The following is an 18,712-nucleotide window of genomic DNA, read 5'->3' on the forward strand; positions in this document are numbered from 1 at the left end:
CATTTTGTAAATAAATAAAATATTATATTGTACATAACAATATATTATTATTATTTGACACGGTCGTGTTCACTGCGCATCGCTCGTCGTTTGTGTTCGCTCGCATTTCACGGCGTCATGCCCACCGCAATCACTAGGACGCGTAGCCGTACACGGTACAATATATATTAAATCCGATGGTAATGTTTAAAAAAAACATACTTTAGTGATCGGCGCGTATCGTTGTACGTATCAGTTTTTCGTTTATTATACTGTCAAAGAAGAAAACCGTAAATAATGTCTGGACGCGGTAAAGGCGGTAAAGTGAAGGGGAAGGCAAAGTCACGTTCCAACCGTGCCGGTCTGCAGTTCCCCGTCGGCCGTATTCACAGATTGCTCAGGAAGGGCAATTACGCGGAGCGCGTGGGCGCCGGTGCCCCGGTCTACCTGGCGGCCGTGATGGAGTACCTGGCGGCTGAAGTTCTCGAGTTGGCCGGCAACGCGGCGCGCGACAACAAGAAGACTAGAATTATTCCGAGACATCTGCAATTGGCCATACGTAACGACGAAGAGCTGAACAAGCTCCTCTCCGGCGTGACCATAGCACAGGGCGGTGTATTGCCTAACATTCAGGCTGTGCTGCTGCCCAAGAAGACGGAGAAGAAGGCCTAATTGGATTGCATTGCATTGCATTGCATTTACCAATAACGATACAATTACATATTTTTATGTATGTTCATCATAATATTATTATGAATTGTTCAAAAGGCCCTTTTCAGGGCCGCAATATATGTCTTGACAACAACGATAGATAGAGTTTCTAGCAGCCTAAACTCTCATCTCTTCAGTGATCGTTTACCATTTGACACGTACACCAGAACATGAATAATATTAATCTATGTACAATAAACTAGCTGCGCTCCGCGGTTTCACCCGCATTTAATATTATATTATAATATAGCCTTTAACCCTAGAACCGTACCCGTATTAAAAAAAGTAACATTCATTTGAGTCTTTTTAATTTAATTTATAATGGCATTTTTGTATTTGATCAGTAGTTCCTGAGATTAGCGCGTTCAAACAAACAAACAAACTCTTCAGCTTTATAATATTAGGATATATTATGTAGATAAGAATTATACATAATAATTATTATAGATGTTTAATTGTTTAGTTTATGTTAATGTCGGCTGAAGGCCCTCTCTTAGTGGACTGTAGTGGTGTGGGGGTTTGCAAATAATACAAACAATTATTTCTTCATACGTAGAGGGCCAGGGTGCCGAGCCGGAGCGGAGTTATTCTTCTTGCTTTTCTGAAGCGCGGGTGGAACTGGAATGCCGTGACGCAACCGGTTTTGCGTCCATATTTATACTTTGCGCGTTATCCCCTCCACTCCGGCTAGCCACGCCCCTTACCTCACTCTTTATTTCTCAATCATTTATTTTTACATAAATTTACAGTTTTATTGTTTTTATTACAATCATTATAACATATTATTCTAATATTACATCCATAATATACTCCGCCAGCGCCCCGTTTAGACTGCGCGCACAATTCTTTACAAATTTTCTTTTATACTACCCCGTCCCCCGCTTCAGGTGTATAAATATACTGCGGGGGACGGCGTGTGCGCTCAGTCGCGGACGTGACGCTGTCGCATGACGAAATACAATAATATCAATTAAATCCTAATATCACACAATTAAAATATTCATATAACATAAAGAAAGACATAAACATTCACTAATTCACATAATATACGAAAGACATAAACAAGCAATAACATTATCTTAAGAAACACAAACATTTACAATCTACAATTAAATATCTACAATATCAAAACAAATATAAACATTTACTATTCTACTAAACATTTTTAACACAATAATAACCTTTCAGGCATAAGCCTTCATAAATCTTTATGCAATAGTGAATAGACAACACAAATAACTTTACGTACGAACTGTTCCTTATACTTTACTATACAGATAATCCTTCAGGCATAAGCTTCAGGATTTTATACTGAACACTTATTTTACTTTACTAGACTAGTTAGATAGTTTGCTTTACAAAACATAAACTTTGCAATATAACTAGAACAAATACGTATTTCTTTTCATGCTAATTATTTTTATAAGCCTTCAGGCGTAAGCCTTCAGGATTCTAACGTTATATTTACAATAAATTAGGTACTTTACGGTTTGTCGGTGCACATTTCTCCCGCCGTCGCACTCTGCGATTTGAACTGGTAGCACGACGATCTTCTTGGTGGGCCGCCGGAGGATTCTGCCGCCGCTGGTCTCCACGTCGACCACTCGTACCTCGCCGTCCTTGCCGGGATACGTAGCGACGACTCGTCCTCGGGGCCACGTGTTCCTTGGTTGATTGGAGTCGCACACGATGACCAGGTCGCCGATCTTGGGGGCCGCGCCGCTTGCGTGGGGCTCCCGCCGCTGTTGGAGTACGGGCAGGTACTCTCGCACCCAGCGTCGCCAGAAGGTGTCGGCGAGCTGCTGCGCGCGCTTCCAGTGTGTGCGCGCTGTTGTTTGGTCTTCCTCGATGGTGCAGGGTGGCGGCACGTAGCAGTTGGAGCCCAGCAGGATCATATTCGGTGTGATGGCGGGCGGCACGTCGGGCGTCACGGCCACATGAGTGAGTGGGCGTGAGTTCACGGTGGCTTCTACTTCGGCGAGGAGTGTGGCGAGCGTCTCGTCACTCGGGTGCTGCTCGTGAAGCGTGTGGCGAAGGGCTTCTTTCACGGTGCGTACCATGCGCTCCCACGCGCCGGCCATGAATGGGGCGGCCGGCGGAAGGAAGCGCCAGCTGATGCGGCGGGCTGCGGCTTCTTCTTCAAGTGCGGCCCACGCGTCCGTGAGCTCTCTGTTGGCCGCGCGGAAGCACGTTGCGTTGTCACTCCATATCTCGGCCGGGCAGCCGCGCCGCGCTATGAAGCGGCGCAGCGCGTTGATCGCTGAATCGGTGCTGAGTGACACGACGACCTCCAGATGTATGGCACGCGATGTTAAGCACGTGAAGAGGGCCACGTAGCGCTTCTCTCGATGGCGGCCGACGGTTACTTCTTGCGGGCCGAAGTAGTCGAGTCCGGTGAATGTGAATGGGCGCGCGTGATGCGCGAGGCGTGCGGCGGGCAGGTTGCCGGTCGATGGGCGCGCGGGCTTCGCGCGCAGCAGGCGGCAGCGCGGGCAGCTCTTTAACACTTCCTTTGTCGCGGGTCGTATTCTTGTTATCCACAGTCTTTGTCTTAGTTCGTTTACTACAATTTCGACGCCGCCGTGATGCAGTTTTTCATGTATGTGTTGTATATAGAGCTGCGTATACTTGTGTTTTCCGTCGAGCACTGTCGGGTTTGCGGCCTCTGCCTCGATCGCGCTGGCTTCATTCACTCTTCCTCGTAGTTTCAGTATTCCGTTTTCGTCTAAGGCGACACTTAATCCCGCTAGCGGACCTTGGTATTTTTCAGTGAGCGGGTGTCCTTGCTGTAGTATCGCTATCTCTTTCCCGTACGTTGCTTTCTGTGTTAATTTCACAAGTGTGTTTTCCGCGGCGCGTAGGTGGCGCGCACTTAATATTCTATATTTTCTTTCTTCGTTGTTCGGACGGGAGACGATTTTTTCATTGTTCTTTTTCACATTTCTTTTCCACGTCGCGTCTTTTTCTTCATTTTTTCTTGTACGTTTTCGACGTGTTGCATTGACGAGTTGTTTGGGGCGACGACAGAGTTCGATGAATTGCAGTACGCGGGCCGTTGTGCGCACTAGCCGTGTCCATTGTGAGAAGCGCTCGATGTCGATGAATGCGGGGGCGGGGTCCGACGTGTTCAGCGCGCCGCATTTTTCTTTCTCTTCGCCCGTGTCGATGATGATGTTTTCTCTCTTTTCAACCGGCCAGTCGCATTCTTCATAGCGGAGGAAGTCTGGACCGGTGAACCAACGATGTTGCGGGTCGAAGTCAGCGGGGGTGTTGCGTGTAGCGTCGTCCGCCGTATTGTGCGCCGTAGGGACCCAGCGCCATTCATCCTTTTTCGTGAGGTCTTCTATTTCGGCTAGCCGGTGCGCCACGAATGTTTTATATGTACGTGGCTCGCTGCGTATCCATGCAAGTGCTGTTCTTGAGTCGCTCCAATACACTTTTCTTTTGAAGACAAAGTCGTGACCTTCCTCGACTGTTCGTGTGAGGCGTGCTCCGAGCAGGGCGGCTTGCAGCTCTAGACGTGGGATCGATATCGGTTTCGTGGGCGTGACCCTGCTTTTCGCGGCGGCGATCGCGATGTTTATCGATCCGTCGGCGCGCGTCGCTCTGATGTACACGACCGCTGCGTATGCTTCTTCGCTGGCGTCCACGAATGTGTGTACTTCTCTCTCAGCCGCGGGTTCGTAGTCATAGCAGCGTGGGATGCGGAGCGCGTCGAGATGCTGAATATTCGCCACCCAGTTTTCCCAGCGATGTTGTAGCGCGCCGGGAATGGGGTCGTCCCAGCCGGTGTTGTACTTCCACGTATCTTGCATTATTCTTTTCGCCGGTGTGAGGATGGGCGCGATGAGGCCGAGTGGGTCGAAGACCGACATGATGAGACTGAGGGCTTCTCTCTTCGTAGGTGTTCGTTTATTTTCTATTATTTCCTGTGGTACACGTTTTGTGTTTACGCGAAAACCGATGTAGTCTTGTTTCACGTGCCAGAGTAGTCCCAAAGTTCGCTCTGTCTCGCTCCCGCCGATCTCGACGGTGGTCGCCCCGGTGTTCGTAAAGCTTCTTATCGCGTTTTCATTGTTCGATGCCCACCCACGCAGCTCGAAGCCGGCGTATCGATGTATGCGATCGACGTGCGCCGTTATCTCCCTGGCTTCATCTTCGGTCGCGTAGCTATGTATATAGTCGTCCATATAATGGTTCTCTTGAATCGCGCGTGCGGCTGCCGGACTCTCGTGCGCGTGTTCTTGCGCGTTTCTATTCTTGATGTAGAGTGCGGTGCACGGTGATGAAGAGGCGCCGAAGATGAGCGATGTCATACGATATTCATCGGGCGGCCCGTCGTCGCGTCGATCGCCACGCCAGAGGAAGCGTAGCGCGTCACGGTCTTCTTCAATGATTTTTATCTGCATGAACATTTCCTTGATGTCGGCGGACACGGCGATTGGATGTTGACGGAACTTCATGATGACGGCAGGCAGAGATTGTAGCAGGTCGGGCCCGGGCAGCAGCATGTCGTTGAGAGAGCGGCCGTGTGACTTAGCGGCCGCGTCGTGCACCAGACGAATCTTCGCTTTGTCCGGGTTAATCACTGGAAAGTGCGGGAGGTACCACACTCTCCCGCCGGTGGGCGGAGTCTGCGCCCTCTCTGCGTAGCCGGACGAGAGTAGATTTTCTATTCTTTCTTCATATTGTTTCTTCAGCTCTCCGTCTTTGTCCAATTTCTTTTCTAATGTCTTCAATCTTTTCAATGTGTCGCCGTAGTTGTTCGGTGTATCTGCGGACTCGTCTCTCCATAGGAGTCCGGTTTCATATCGGCCGGACGGCAGGCGTTGACTTTTCTTTTCCAATATGTTGAGTGCCTGCTGCTCCGGGTCGCTGCGCTGTCGCTTGGGTTCGATGCCGATGGATTCTAATTCGAAGTATTTCTTCATCATATTTTCGAGTGTGTCAGGTGACTTCTCCGCTTCCGAGAGATGAGAACAGAACAAAACTGGGTGCTTGTTCGAGGAGCGGCAGCCGTGCAGGACCCATCCTAATAACGTCTTCGATGCGACGGGCTGATTCCTCTTGCCGTGCCGTAGTTTTCGCGTTATAATGAGCTCCCAGTTGTCTTGCCCTATCAGCAGCTTCGGTGTCGCATTTTCATACAGTAGGTCCTCTTGCAGGTCGTGCAGATGGTTGCAGCGGGCGATGTCACTCTCGCGGATGGACTGCGTGAATGCGTGGAGCTGGTGCACGGTGCGGGCGTTGTCTAATGCGTATTCTTTTTCTTCATGTCGTCCTCGTACTCGTGCCTTCACTCTCTTGCTGTATTCGTGCTCATTCTCGTGCCCATTCACGCCTTGAATTGTGATGGACTCGCGTGGCCCGTCGAGACCCAGCTGCTCTGCAAGCGCCGTTTCAATGATGGTCACCGTGCTTCCTTCGTCGAGGAGCGCGTACGTGTCACATTTTCCTTTCGGTCCCATGATGGTGATGGGAGCGATCTTCAGATACGCGCGGCGGCGCGTAGGTTGCTCCGACGTGGCGCTGTTGATGTTAATTGCTGATACTAGGACTTTCTCTTCACTGGCTTGCGGTTGCGCTGTCTCTTCAATTTTCTTTTCCGCTGTCTTGGTATGGTGGAGCATCTTGTGGTGCTTCATGGTGCACCCGTTGAGGCCGCAAGGACGAGCGCGGCATGTTGCTCGTTGATGTTTGCTTCGAAGACAGCGGAAGCACACTCGATATTTCTTCGCTATTTCCCATCGTGTATTTACGTCGCTGTTCGTAAATTGTCGACACTCGACGAGTTTGTGCTCTCGCTCGCACATCGGGCATCTTGTTTCTCGCTCGCTCGCGTCGTTCGTTGCGTAGGCTCGCTCCGTCCTTTTCCTTGTTTCTGTATCTAATGGAGCGTAGCTGGAGCACTTGTCTGCTTCTTTATTCAGGAATTCTGCGAGCTTTTTCAGTAGCGGTGTCTTGTCGCGTTCGTCGGCAGCGAAGTCGTACCATTTATTCTTCATGATCGGCGTCAGCTTTTCCAGTACCTGCCGCAGCATTTCCGGGCTGTGCAGGTATTCTTGTTTTCTTAAAACTTCGACGGTGGCGACGATATTCGATATTTTATTTGCGAATATGCAGATGTCCCGCGGGTTGTCCGTTACTCGCGGCAGCGACTTGATTTTCTCCATTTCGCCCAGAACCAGCGCGTCTGGGCGGCCGAACCTCCTCTGCAGGGCTTCAATGATTTTCTCGGGTCCGGTGTGCGATATGAGTAGGGCGGTGACGGCTTCTAGGGCTGCTCCTTTCAGCGCCTTCCTCAATCGTGCGACGTTTTCCCCGTCGGTGAATCCTTCTTCAGTTTCTTCATACGATGCCTTGAATGATAGCCACTCGTGACTGGAGCCGGTGAACGTTGGTAGTTCACCGCCGTATCTTATTACTTTTCTTTGGCTTCTTGCGACTTCATTGAAGGCGGTTACAATTGCCGCAACTTCTGGTGACCGCGTGGGCGGGTATTTCTCCGGTTCCCGTGGCCCGTCGTCCTGTTCCTGGCGGGCCCCCCATCCTCGATCTTCCTTGTTGTCGGCGTTCTTCGCTGTGTAGCGTGGCGGTGAGAGCTGGCGAGTCGGGTTGGCGGCGGGTGGCAGTGGCTGGCTTAAATGTTGTTCCAACCACGACTCGACCCGTCGTTCCGGTTCGTAGTCCTCTTCTTCCTCTTCCGTTGTTGATTCTTCTTCAGCGCGTATTCTTTCCAGCCGCGCCTTTTCCAGTTCTGCTGCGGCCTTCGCTTGTTCCAGCTTCAGTTCGGCTAGGCGCTCTTTCACCTCCAACTCCGCGAGGAGTCTCTTGCGGGAGGCTACGGAGCGCCGCGACCGCACCTCTGATGCCTGGCGGAGCGTCTTCGAGCGGCGTGCTGGCGACCCGGCGGCGACGTTCGATGGCGCCGCGAGAGCGGCGTTTGTATTCAGGTGTACGTTGCTCGTCGGCGCCGCGTAGGCGGCGGTCGTCGGCGCGTCGGTGTTGTCGGCTGGCGCCGCGAAAGCGGCGTTTGTGTATCCCACGACGGGTGACGGTGCTGGCTGCAACTTGTCGACGGGCATGGTGCTCGGCGTAGCTGGCGTCGAGCTGCTCTTCTCCTCTGTCCTCGTCGTTCTTGTCGCGGTCGTGCAGGTCTCCGATGTCCCCGTAGTGTAGCTCGTTTCTCCCGACGTATTCGTAGACGACGTTCCTGTGGCGGTGGCGGTCGCTTCTGATGCTGATGGTGTTGTTCCTCTTCCGCTCCGGCTTCTCGTGTTCATTTTTCTTCTTATCCGGCTCGAAGCTGACCAATGTTAATGTCGGCTGAAGGCCCTCTCTTAGTGGACTGTAGTGGTGTGGGGGTTTGCAAATAATACAAACAATTATTTCTTCATACGTAGAGGGCCAGGGTGCCGAGCCGGAGCGGAGTTATTCTTCTTGCTTTTCTGAAGCGCGGGTGGAACTGGAATGCCGTGACGCAAGCAGCAGCAAGGGTCTTCACACACGCGGCCTCCGTTAGGAGGCTGCGTGGGGGATGCTGTTCAGGACGATTCGTCCTCTGCAGCAGGTGTATGGCGCCGCCCGCTAATACGGGCGGGTTAATGGGAGGACGAATCGCCCTGTTTGGGAACAAAATTATTTGTCGATTGGGGCACAGTATAGGAGACTGTGCCCGACTGTTTGAACCTTTTGGATGTTTCCGATGACTCAACCGACCTTGTTCTTTTTCGAGCCCGGCCAGAACTTTTTAGGCCGGGGACGGACGGGGACGGGAGCGACATAAAACCAATGGGTGTGGTGGGAGGCGCCAATTGCGCGTGGGGATAGGCGTAGGAGTGGCTGGGTACGTTGTGTACCGACTGTGAAGGAGTTATGCAGGGTGAGGCGACAGACGGCGCGATAGAGAGCGCCGTCGCAGGCGGGGCTTGCGGGGGTGGGGGCGTTATTTGGGATTGCGCTATTTGCGCGTGGGAGTGGATTTGGTAGGAGGGAATAGTGAGGGGCGCACAAAGTGCGTGGGCGGTAGGTGGCGCTGGAAGCGCGGTATGGGGCGCCGGCATTGTTTGCAATGCCGGTGGTGAGGACGGCGTGTTCGCCTTAGGAGAGGGGGGTGGTAGTAGATCGCGCGGATTTGGACGACGCGACCCGGGAATGGCGCGGTGCGGAGCAATCTCTCGGAGATGGGGATGAGAGGAGGCGTCCGCCCGCGAGAACATGTTTTGGGAGAGACGAAGGATAAACTCATCCAGCGTTTCTACACCGAGATCGCTACGTATTAGCTCGTTTCTCACATACCTCGGCGCACCGACGATAGCGCGTAATGCGAGTGACTGCCGCGCACGCATTTTGCGGCGCAGGCTTTCACACACATACACATACCAGGCGGGCGCGGCGTACGTGAGGAGCGGCCGTAGGTAGGTTTTATAAACGCTTACCTTTATACGCAGCGGGAGTTCAGAGTATAACACCGGACGAAGTATGGAGTGGGCGGCTTTGCACTTGTTAATTACCTGCTTCACGTGGCTGTTAAAGCGAAGCCGGCAATCAATAGTTACACCTAGGTAAAGGACAGTATCGGACCATGGGATCTGCTCACCAGCCAAAGTGAGTTGGTGGGAGGGAGTCAAACCACCGAACCGAATCACCTGTGTCTTTCGCGCGTTGACAGATATCCGCCAACGCTCGAAATACGCAGGCAACTCATCAAGCCAGCGTTGCGCCTTAACCATCGCATGCGTTGTATTCAACGATGCGGCGATCAAAGCTACATCGTCGGCGTATAGCGCGAGGATTTGATTAGAATTTGGCGCGGGGGAGGGGAAGTCATCTGTGTAGGCGGAGTATAGCGCGGGCGATAAACAGCTGCCCTGCGGGACACCCGCCTGCACAGAGTGGTTTCGGGAAATGGCGGGGGACACGGAAACGTGAAAGGAGCGGTCCGTGAGGAAAGAGTGCAATATCCTCACGAGTCGCGCGGGGCATTGGGTGGTGGTGAGGATCTTATATATAAGACCCTCATACCAGACGCGGTCGAAAGCCTTTTCGATATCTAGGAATATTGCGACCGCTCTCTCATTCCTGTTCAAGGCGGAGCTAACATGGTGCAATACTCTAGATACCTGAAGGGTGGTACTGTGTGCCGAGCGAAAGCCGAATTGCTCAGCGCGCGGCGACACGTACGGACGCAGCATAGGCAGCAGTAGTGACTCGAACACTTTGGAGACTGTGCTCAACAAGGTGATGGGTCGATAACTGCCCGCTAAGGAGGCATTCTTGCCGGGTTTGGGGATCATTATTACGCGACCGGTTTTCCACACTGAAGGGAAATGACCGGCGCGTAATATACCGTTAAACAGCCGCGACAAAGCCGCGACTGTTTTACGGGGGAGGTGGCGAAGGGATTCGTTCGTCACGCCGTCCTCACCGGGCGCTTTGCGCAACTTTGTACGCGAAATCGCACGGCGGACGGCGGACGGGGAGGTGAAGAATACTTCCTCAGCGGGCGGTATCGGTGATGCTAGAAAACCTGATAGGTGTTCGTTCACCACTGCTGCGTGGGCGGCGCTCGACGGCGTCAGGGGGTTCGGCTGAAAAACTTGTGCCAGATGTTCGGCGAACAAGTCAGCGCGACCCTGAGGGGCGTATATATAATTACCCGCGGAATCGGTGAGTGGGCGCGCGGGGGCGGTTGAAGATTTAAGCCTGCGACAGAGGTTGTGGAGCGAGGGCCAGTCCTCGGCGGCCGAGTCGATCGCACGGTGCCAGCCCTCGATCCTGTTCGCCTCAAGCGCATCGCTAACTTGCTCACGCAAACGAGCAAGTTGCCGCTTGAGGGTGGGGCAGCGCGAATGCTGCCACTGCCGTCGCAGAGCTCGCTTCCTCTGGATAAGGGCTTTGATATGAGAAGGAATGGGGGGGAGTATGGACGTGGACGGTTTAAGAGTCGTGGCTTGGACAAGAGCGGACTTGAGTGCATCATGCAAGTCATTTGCGAATATCTCCACGTCCTCGGCGCTTGAAACCGCGCGTGAGGGCGTAGAGCGCTCAAGCGCATTCGCAAATAACTCCCAATTAACACAGCGGCGGGAGTAGGATGGGGCAAGCGCGGAACTGTTTGCGGTGATCTCGACCAATACCGGCAGGTGGTCTGAGCCGAGATCGTCCACAATAACAGTTTGCGTCATCGACTGGCGGATCACATTGTGAATCGTAAAGTCGATGACGTCCGCTTGGTGGGAGTCTGTACGAGGATAATGAGTAGGTTCGGAAGGGCCCTCTATAACAATGTCGTTATAATCGATAATGTTATAAAGGGCTTTGCCGTTGCAACAATCGAGGCGGGATAGCCAGTGCGAATGCTTACTGTTCCAGTCACCCGCGGCGATCGTCGGCACGCTCGAGGCGAAAAGACGTTTCACCTCGTTCGTGTCAACTCTCCCCCCGGGCGGCCTGTATACAGCATACATTCGCAGCCTGCCCACCGGAAACTCCGCCTCGATGCCGAGCGCGGAAAAGGATTGGGATGTGAAAGCGGGGAGTGGGGTGTGAGGGATGGACTTGCGGATAAGGATCGCAAGTCCGCGGTACTTACGCCCATACGGGGAGCATTCGTCCTGTCTGTACGAGACGTAGCCAGACGCGCTGAGTTTGTCAGGCGCGCCCAGGTGCGTCTCGTTTAGGAGGACGACGTCTACTCGTTGTTCCCGCATGAGGTGGCGCAGTAGTGTCGCTCTCTCCTTGCTGAGCCCGCTCGCGTTCCAGTAAATGAAGCGGTTACTCACTGTTGAGCGAGAGTCAGCAGGCCCTGCATGATGATGGGGATCGGGTCGGCGCCTTCCTCCAGCGCGGCCAGCATGCTCTGGAGCACCTGGCACGCCACTCGCATCGCAGCCCGCTTGGCTGGGTCGAGTTGTGCCGATGCTGGGCCGAGCTGTGTCGAGCTGGGTTGAGCTGTGCGCTGTTGCAGTACTCGGGCGGGTTCGGGTAAGTTCGGCTGCGTTCGTTGCGCCGAAGTTACCCGAGCGGAGGTCGGCGGTTGCGCTCGTATATGCTCGGGCTGGCGCTGCTGCGCATGCGCCGGCGCCTGCGGAATGTGCGCGGGCGGGCCGGCGGGGAGCACGGAGGCGGTAGCGGTCCGAGGGGGCTGCGTGCGGGAACGTTTCTTACCGCTGCGCCCCTTTCGGTTTCTTCTTGTGGAGGTGGTTGCGGGGGCGTTATTCGCTGCCGCCATGAGACCCGTGGTGAGGGCCTCTCCGCGAGGCACCGGCTCCACGGGCGCGGGTGGCGCCGCCGGCGCGCTGGGCCGCACATTCGGTGCGGCGCGCGGCTGCTGCGGCTGCTGCTGGGTGGTTGTGGTGCGCGCTATCGGGCCCGCCTTCTTGTTGCGGGCCTCGCGCCGCAGCACCGGGCATGAGGCGTGGTTGGCGGGATGTGGTCCCGCGCAATTGGCGCAGATGGGAGGGGCGTCCCTCGGCCGCGGGCAGTCCGCGGTCGCATGGCTCCCGCCGCAACGCACACAGGCAAGCGGCCTGTGGCAGTTGTGCGAGGAGTGCCGGAAGCCCTGGCACCTGTGACACTGCGCGGGGCCCCGCTTGGAGCGCCACGCCTCAATGGTGACGCCGGGCATGTACAGCAGCTCCTTGATTGCGTAGATGCCCGGCGTGAGGTTCTCCGTCTTCTTCAAGATGACGAGGAAGATGCAGCCGGGGCGCCCTTTCCGGGCGCGAATGGGCCGCGCGAATTCCGGGTCATATCCCCGGTCGCGCAGCGCAGCCATGAGCTCTTCGGGCTGCGTGTTTACCGGCAGCCCGCGGACGGCAACTTTGACACTGCGCTCAGCCTCAGGGGAGTACGAGAACCAGGAGATCTCCTCTCCCTCCTCCTGGATGTGGCGCAGGTACCGGTCGACCGCCCGGTATTCCGCCTCGTCTTGGGGCGAGAAGCGCACGCCAGTCCCGTAGGCGCGCGCGCTCACCTGTCTCCCCAGCGAAGCGGTGATGTTACGTAGGTGAGTCGCCCAGTTTGGGAGCGACTCAACCACGATAGGCGGGTAGCGGGGCGACTTCGGCGCGCCGCTAGGCGGTGCCGTAGTAGCAGTAGTAGGTGCGGGGGCAGTGGCGCTAGGTGGCGCTGCTGTCGCCCTCGGTGTGGGGGCGGTCGGCTGCGCAGGCGCACTAGCGCGCTGCAAGCCGGACGGGCCCGGTTGCGGCTCCTCGGCCGCCTCCACGTTGATACGACGGGGGCGGCGCGGATCGCGTGGGTGGAGTGGAGGCACGACGGCGCCTGCACTTACCGCCGCGTAGGTGGGCGGAACGGGTGTGGCTGCGGCCGTGTCTGTCTCCATGGTGTCTGCCATGGCGGCGGTGGTAGCGGGTGTAGCGGGGAGGAGGGCGGGAGTCTGGCAAGGCCGCTTGGCCTGCGCCGACTCGACCTGGTCCTCCTCCTCGTCGCTGCTGAGGGGGCGACGGCGCCTCGCCCGTGGCTTGCCCGGAGGGATCGGGAGGACGGCAAGTTTTGCCAGTAAAACCTGTTCGTCTTCCGGCGAAGGTTCCTCCAGGCAGCCCGGCGGTATGCGCGCCAGGTCGCCGCGCCTCATCTCGATGTACGAGGCCAGCCAGCCGCGCAGCTTGCGCGACAGGAGGCCCGACGAAACGAACCGGTCGATCAGCACGGCATCCGACAAGTATGCGGTCCGTGGTGATACTCCCTGGTCCGGGTCAGGCACCTCCTCTGCGGCGGCGGCCTCAGGTATTCCCCATCGTCGGGGCTGCGTCCAAAAGGGGCGGGAGGGGCGCCCGGGAGCCGAGCTCGACCGGGCTACTCCGTCGCGGCCAGTGCGCGTAACGATGCGTGGGCGCGAACTACGCGCGGGGGTCACATTTGTGTGGCCCTGAGAAGGGCCTTTGGGTCCGGCGTGCTCCATCGGGGAGCACGTGGGCGTTTGCCTGCGCTGCTGAAACGTGTTAAACACACATCACCGCCCTCTCCACTTAACGGCTTTCGCCGAAAAACGGCAGGCGGTGCTGCGGGTTATAACCGGGTATAACAGGCAAAGGCGAACTCCACGTGGGGCGACTAGCAGACCGAACTTTACACACAAAGTGGCGCAGACGCTCTGAATTGCGTAAGCAAGAGTGAGACAGCACGAGCGCAAAGCACGTGGTCGGGAGCAACGAGTGAACACGACCAGCGTCCTCGGCAAACGGACTGTCCGCCGTGACGCAACCGGTTTTGCGTCCATATTTATACTTTGCGCGTTATCCCCTCCACTCCGGCTAGCCACGCCCCTTACCTCACTCTTTATTTCTCAATCATTTATTTTTACATAAATTTACAGTTTTATTGTTTTTATTACAATCATTATAACATATTATTCTAATATTACATCCATAATATACTCCGCCAGCGCCCCGTTTAGACTGCGCGCACAATTCTTTACAAATTTTCTTTTATACTACCCCGTCCCCCGCTTCAGGTGTATAAATATACTGCGGGGGACGGCGTGTGCGCTCAGTCGCGGACGTGACGCTGTCGCATGACGAAATACAATAATATCAATTAAATCCTAATATCACACAATTAAAATATTCATATAACATAAAGAAAGACATAAACATTCACTAATTCACATAATATACGAAAGACATAAACAAGCAATAACATTATCTTAAGAAACACAAACATTTACAATCTACAATTAAATATCTACAATATCAAAACAAAATATAAACATTTACTATTCTACTAAACATTTTTAACACAATAATAACCTTTCAGGCATAAGCCTTCATAAATCTTTATGCAATAGTGAATAGACAACACAAATAACTTTACGTACGAACTGTTCCTTATACTTTACTATACAGATAATCCTTCAGGCATAAGCCTTCAGGATTTTATACTGAACACTTATTTTACTTTACTAGACTAGTTAGATAGTTTGCTTTACAAAACATAAACTTTGCAATATAACTAGAACAAATACGTATTTCTTTTCATGCTAATTATTTTATAAGCCTTCAGGCGTAAGCCTTCAGGATTCTAACGTTATATTTACAATAAATTAGGTACTTTACGGTTTGTCGTGCACAGTTTATAATAAACCCCTTCTTGTTGAACGCATCAAAATCCGTTCCGTTTCATTTTATGTTTGTTTGTAATATATATTATAATAACTAGCTGTGCCCCGCGGTTTCACCCGCATTGCTCCGCTCCTATTGGTCTTAGCGTGATTATATTATATTATAGCCTATAGCCTTCCTCGATAAATGGGCTATCTAACACCGAAATAATTTCTGAAATTCGATTAGTAGTTCCTGAGATTAGCGTGTTCAAATAAACAAACAAACTCTTCAGCTTTATAATATGATTGTTTTCCTATCCTGAAGATTAAGATAAATTATGTAAATTGAATCTTACTATTGTGACAAATATCTGCTCGATGTACGTATTCGAAGCTGATACTGGACTATTTCTCCTTTCTGCAGAGGACAATACCTATATTGTGTTTTCTAGATGATTGCGCAAGTCACTTCGTTTTCGTCAAGCGGGAAACTTGGAATATTGAAAGTAGGGAGGCGAGCAACTGTTTTCATACTTCGTATTGTGTAAGCTGGAAATTTAAATAAATATTAAATCAAGTAAAATTTGATTTATTTAAAGAAAAACCCTTTCCCGTAGGATTTCCGGGATAAAACCTATCTTATGTCCTTTCTCGGGTATCAAAATATCTCTATACCAAATTTCAATCAATCAATATTATAATATCAATATTATATTTATTTTGACAGACATCGTCAGTTTGATTTATTGGTGTCAATTAAAAAAAATAAAAAAGTTTAACACAAATAAGGTTTCATATATTATCTTTAATTAAGATACATATTTTAAAATAAAACCCTCCTTGATGATTCCCAATTCGACTGTAGTCTGTACTGTTATTTTACCTTAGCCTTATGTGATTTAAAAAAAAAATAAAATGCCAAATGTAAACATCTAAATGATTCACCGCATGTTCACCGCCCACTGTGTGGAGGGGACGCTTACGCTCCACGGTATTGGCCGATAACCAAAAGTGCTAGCTCGCATTACTAACCGACGGCCGTAACGCCGTGTGGCGCGATCTGGACCGGTTTTATACAGAAACGGAAAAAATTTGGAATATACAGTTTCAATTGATTGTACTTATACTACAACAAGCAACATGCCGCCAAAAACGAGTGGAAAGGCCGCCAAGAAGTCCGGAAAAGCGCAGAAGAACATCTCCAAGTCTGACAAGAAAAAGAAGAAGCACAAGAGGAAGGAGAGCTACGCCATTTACATTTACAAGGTGCTCAAGCAGGTCCACCCCGACACCGGTATCTCCTCGAAGGCCATGTCCATCATGAACTCGTTCGTGAACGACATTTTCGAGCGCATCGCCGCGGAGGCGTCCCGGCTCGCTCACTACAACAAGCGGTCGACCATCACGTCGCGAGAGGTGCAAACCTCCGTGCGGCTGCTGCTGCCCGGCGAGCTCGCCAAGCACGCGGTCAGCGAGGGCACAAAGGCTGTCACCAAGTACACGAGCTCCAAGTGAGCGGTGAGCGGTCGTCGGGACAACGGCGTGGCGTGTTCGACTTATCGAACGCCCGCTCGCTCGCGTTTTGTGTTTATTATTATTATATACTATCAAAACAACAACGGCCCTTTTCAGGGCCACAATATATTTCATGAATGAATTGTGTGTGTGTGTACACGCCAAAAATACGTTTCTCCAACACGAACAACAGCAGTGAGAAAAAAAAAACCTAAAGTTGTAATTTTGAAATTCGAATTTCGAATTATACGTTCAACAATAATTATTAACGTTGGTCATATTTTGTGGGTATGATTTATTTTATTTTATTTACAAACTAGGGCTTCGCCCGTGGTACATATTATTTCGCAATAATAAAAAGTAGCCTATGTATGTTCTTTCTCAGCGTCTAAAGATTGCCTGTGCCAAATTTCATCAAAATCGGTCCAGTAGTTTTGATGATGACAAATAAAAACAAATTCATAATAAATTATATACCATCATGATTTGGCTCGATATTTTTATACATGTTACATAATTTTTTTTCACTCACAACCATTTTATTACTTATATATTAATATAACAACGCAATGCGATTTCATGTACTATCTTTGAATCAATATTATATTTATTTTGACAGACATCGTCAGTTTGATTTATTGGTGTCAATTTAAAAAAATAAAAAAGTTTAACACAAATAAGGTTTCATATCTTTAATTAAGTTAAGATATTAAATAAAATCCTCCTTGATGATTCCCAATTCGACTGTAGTCTGTACTGTTATTTTACCTCAGCCTTATGTCAAAACGTAAATTTAATTGATATACAACAAAAAATTAATAATATTAATTATTAAATGGAGAAATAATTAAACTTGTACAGTTAATTTGAAGTTATTTTTTTTTTAATAACTGTTTAACAAATAAATGGTAGATTGATTAGTTATCGCCCGCGGCTGTGCCTGCATTGTTCAGAACGTAACAAATTATATATACTAAAAGCTTCCTCGAGATGCAGCCTATCTATTGAAATAAACCGCATCAAAATCGGTTCTCTAGTTTTAATTATACAAATTTATATAGGGAATATAGCACACACGGACAGACATTCAAACCGATTTTCTGTTATATTTATATAGTTTTGTGTTTTGCAATAGTTTTGGTAAATTAATATTTTGTACTAGATTTCCGCCCGCGGCTTCGCCCGCGTTTTCAAAGGAAAACCCGCATAGTTCCCGTTCCCGCGGGATTTCCGGGATAAAACCTACCCTATGTGTTAATCCAAGTTACCTTCTATATGTGTGCTAAATTTCATTGTAATCGGTTCAGTAGTATTTTTCCGGACGTATAGAAATTTTCCTGGTGTATGGAAATTTTCCGGACTGAGAAAATTTTTCCTAACCTAACCTAACCTAACCTAACCTAACCTCTCCTAACCTAACCTAACCTCTCCTAACCTAACCCAACCTAACCCAACCTAACCTAACCTAACCTAACCTAACCTAACCTAACCTAACCTAACCTAACCTAACCTCTCCTAACCTAACCTAACCTAACCTAACCTAACCTAACCTAACCTAACCTAACGTAACCTAACCTAACCTAACCTAACGTAACCTAACGTAACCTAACCTAACCTAACCTAACCTAACGTAACCTAACCTAACCTAACCTAACCTAACCTAACCTCTCCTAACCTAACGTAACCTAACGTAACCTAACGTAACCTAACCTAACCTAACCTAACCTAACGTAACCTAACCTCTCCTAACCTAACGTAACCTAACGTAACCTAACGTAACCTAACCTAACGTAACCTAACCTAACCTAACCTAACCTAACCTAACCTAACCTAACCTCTCCTAACCTAACCTAACCTAACCTCTCCTAACCTAACCTAACCTAACCTAACCTAACCTAACCTAACCTCTCCTAACCTAACCTAACCTAACCTAACCTAACCTAACCTAACCTAACCTAACCTAACCTAACCTAACCTAACCTAACCTAACCTAACCTAACCTAACCTAACCTAACCTAACCTAACCTAACCTAACCTAACCTAACCTAACGTAACCTAACGTAACCTAACCTAACCTAACCTATCCTTTTCCACCTTATAGAAATTTTTCCTGACGTATAGAAATTTTCCTGGCTTATATAAATGTTCCTGACTTATAGAAATTTTCCGGACTTATAAAAATTCTCCTGTCTTATAGAAATTTTCCTTTCTTATGGAATAATCAAGTTGAAGATTACTCGAGATCTCAAAAACGGCGCAACGGATTTTGATGCGGTTTATTTTAATAGATATAATTTTTAAATGTTCATAAAATTTGCAACCGAACGAGGCCGCGGCGAATTTCTAGTTAGGTATATTATGAACGTATTATGTATTTGTTGGTATTTTTTTTTTTTTTTTTTAGTGCTGTTTTGTTTTGGTATACGAAAATACCTATGTAGA

At 50.5% G+C, this 18,712-nt stretch overlaps 3 protein-coding genes across 3 annotated transcripts; 2 read left to right on the forward strand and 1 right to left on the reverse strand.

The window, feature by feature from the left end:
* Positions 1-133: 133 nt before the first annotated feature.
* LOC149895907 (histone H2A) lies at positions 134-985 on the forward strand. The gene has a single exon (XM_090117985.1). It carries the CDS (start codon positions 277-279, stop codon positions 649-651), a length of 375 nt encoding a protein of 124 aa, XP_089974111.1. The 5' UTR covers positions 134-276; the 3' UTR covers positions 652-985.
* A 1,135-nt stretch (positions 986-2,120) lies between these two features.
* Positions 2,121-7,973, reverse strand: LOC149895908 (uncharacterized). Its single transcript, XM_090118385.1, has one exon. The coding sequence runs from the start codon at positions 7,971-7,973 to the stop codon at positions 2,121-2,123; it is 5,853 nt and encodes a 1,950-aa protein (XP_089974511.1).
* A 7,892-nt stretch (positions 7,974-15,865) lies between these two features.
* Positions 15,866-16,755, forward strand: LOC149895909 (histone H2B). Its single transcript, XM_090118127.1, has one exon. The coding sequence runs from the start codon at positions 15,896-15,898 to the stop codon at positions 16,268-16,270; it is 375 nt and encodes a 124-aa protein (XP_089974253.1). The 5' UTR covers positions 15,866-15,895; the 3' UTR covers positions 16,271-16,755.
* Positions 16,756-18,712: the final 1,957 nt, after the last annotated feature.

Source organism: Colias eurytheme, chromosome 29 (genome assembly GCF_061535395.1).
Source record: "Colias eurytheme isolate Ceu_HAF_F1 chromosome 29, ilColEury1 Martin Lab GWU primary, whole genome shotgun sequence".
Taxonomy (NCBI): Eukaryota; Metazoa; Arthropoda; class Insecta; order Lepidoptera; family Pieridae; genus Colias; species Colias eurytheme.

Bases quoted from the DNA above. Each gene is read 5' to 3' on its own strand.
- LOC149895909 (XM_090118127.1), top strand. From the start codon at position 15,896: ATGCCGCCAAAAACGAGTGGAAAGGCCGCCAAGAAGTCCGGAAAAGCG.
- LOC149895908 (XM_090118385.1), bottom strand. From the start codon at position 7,973: ATGAACACGAGAAGCCGGAGCGGAAGAGGAACAACACCATCAGCATCA.
- LOC149895907 (XM_090117985.1), top strand. From the start codon at position 277: ATGTCTGGACGCGGTAAAGGCGGTAAAGTGAAGGGGAAGGCAAAGTCA.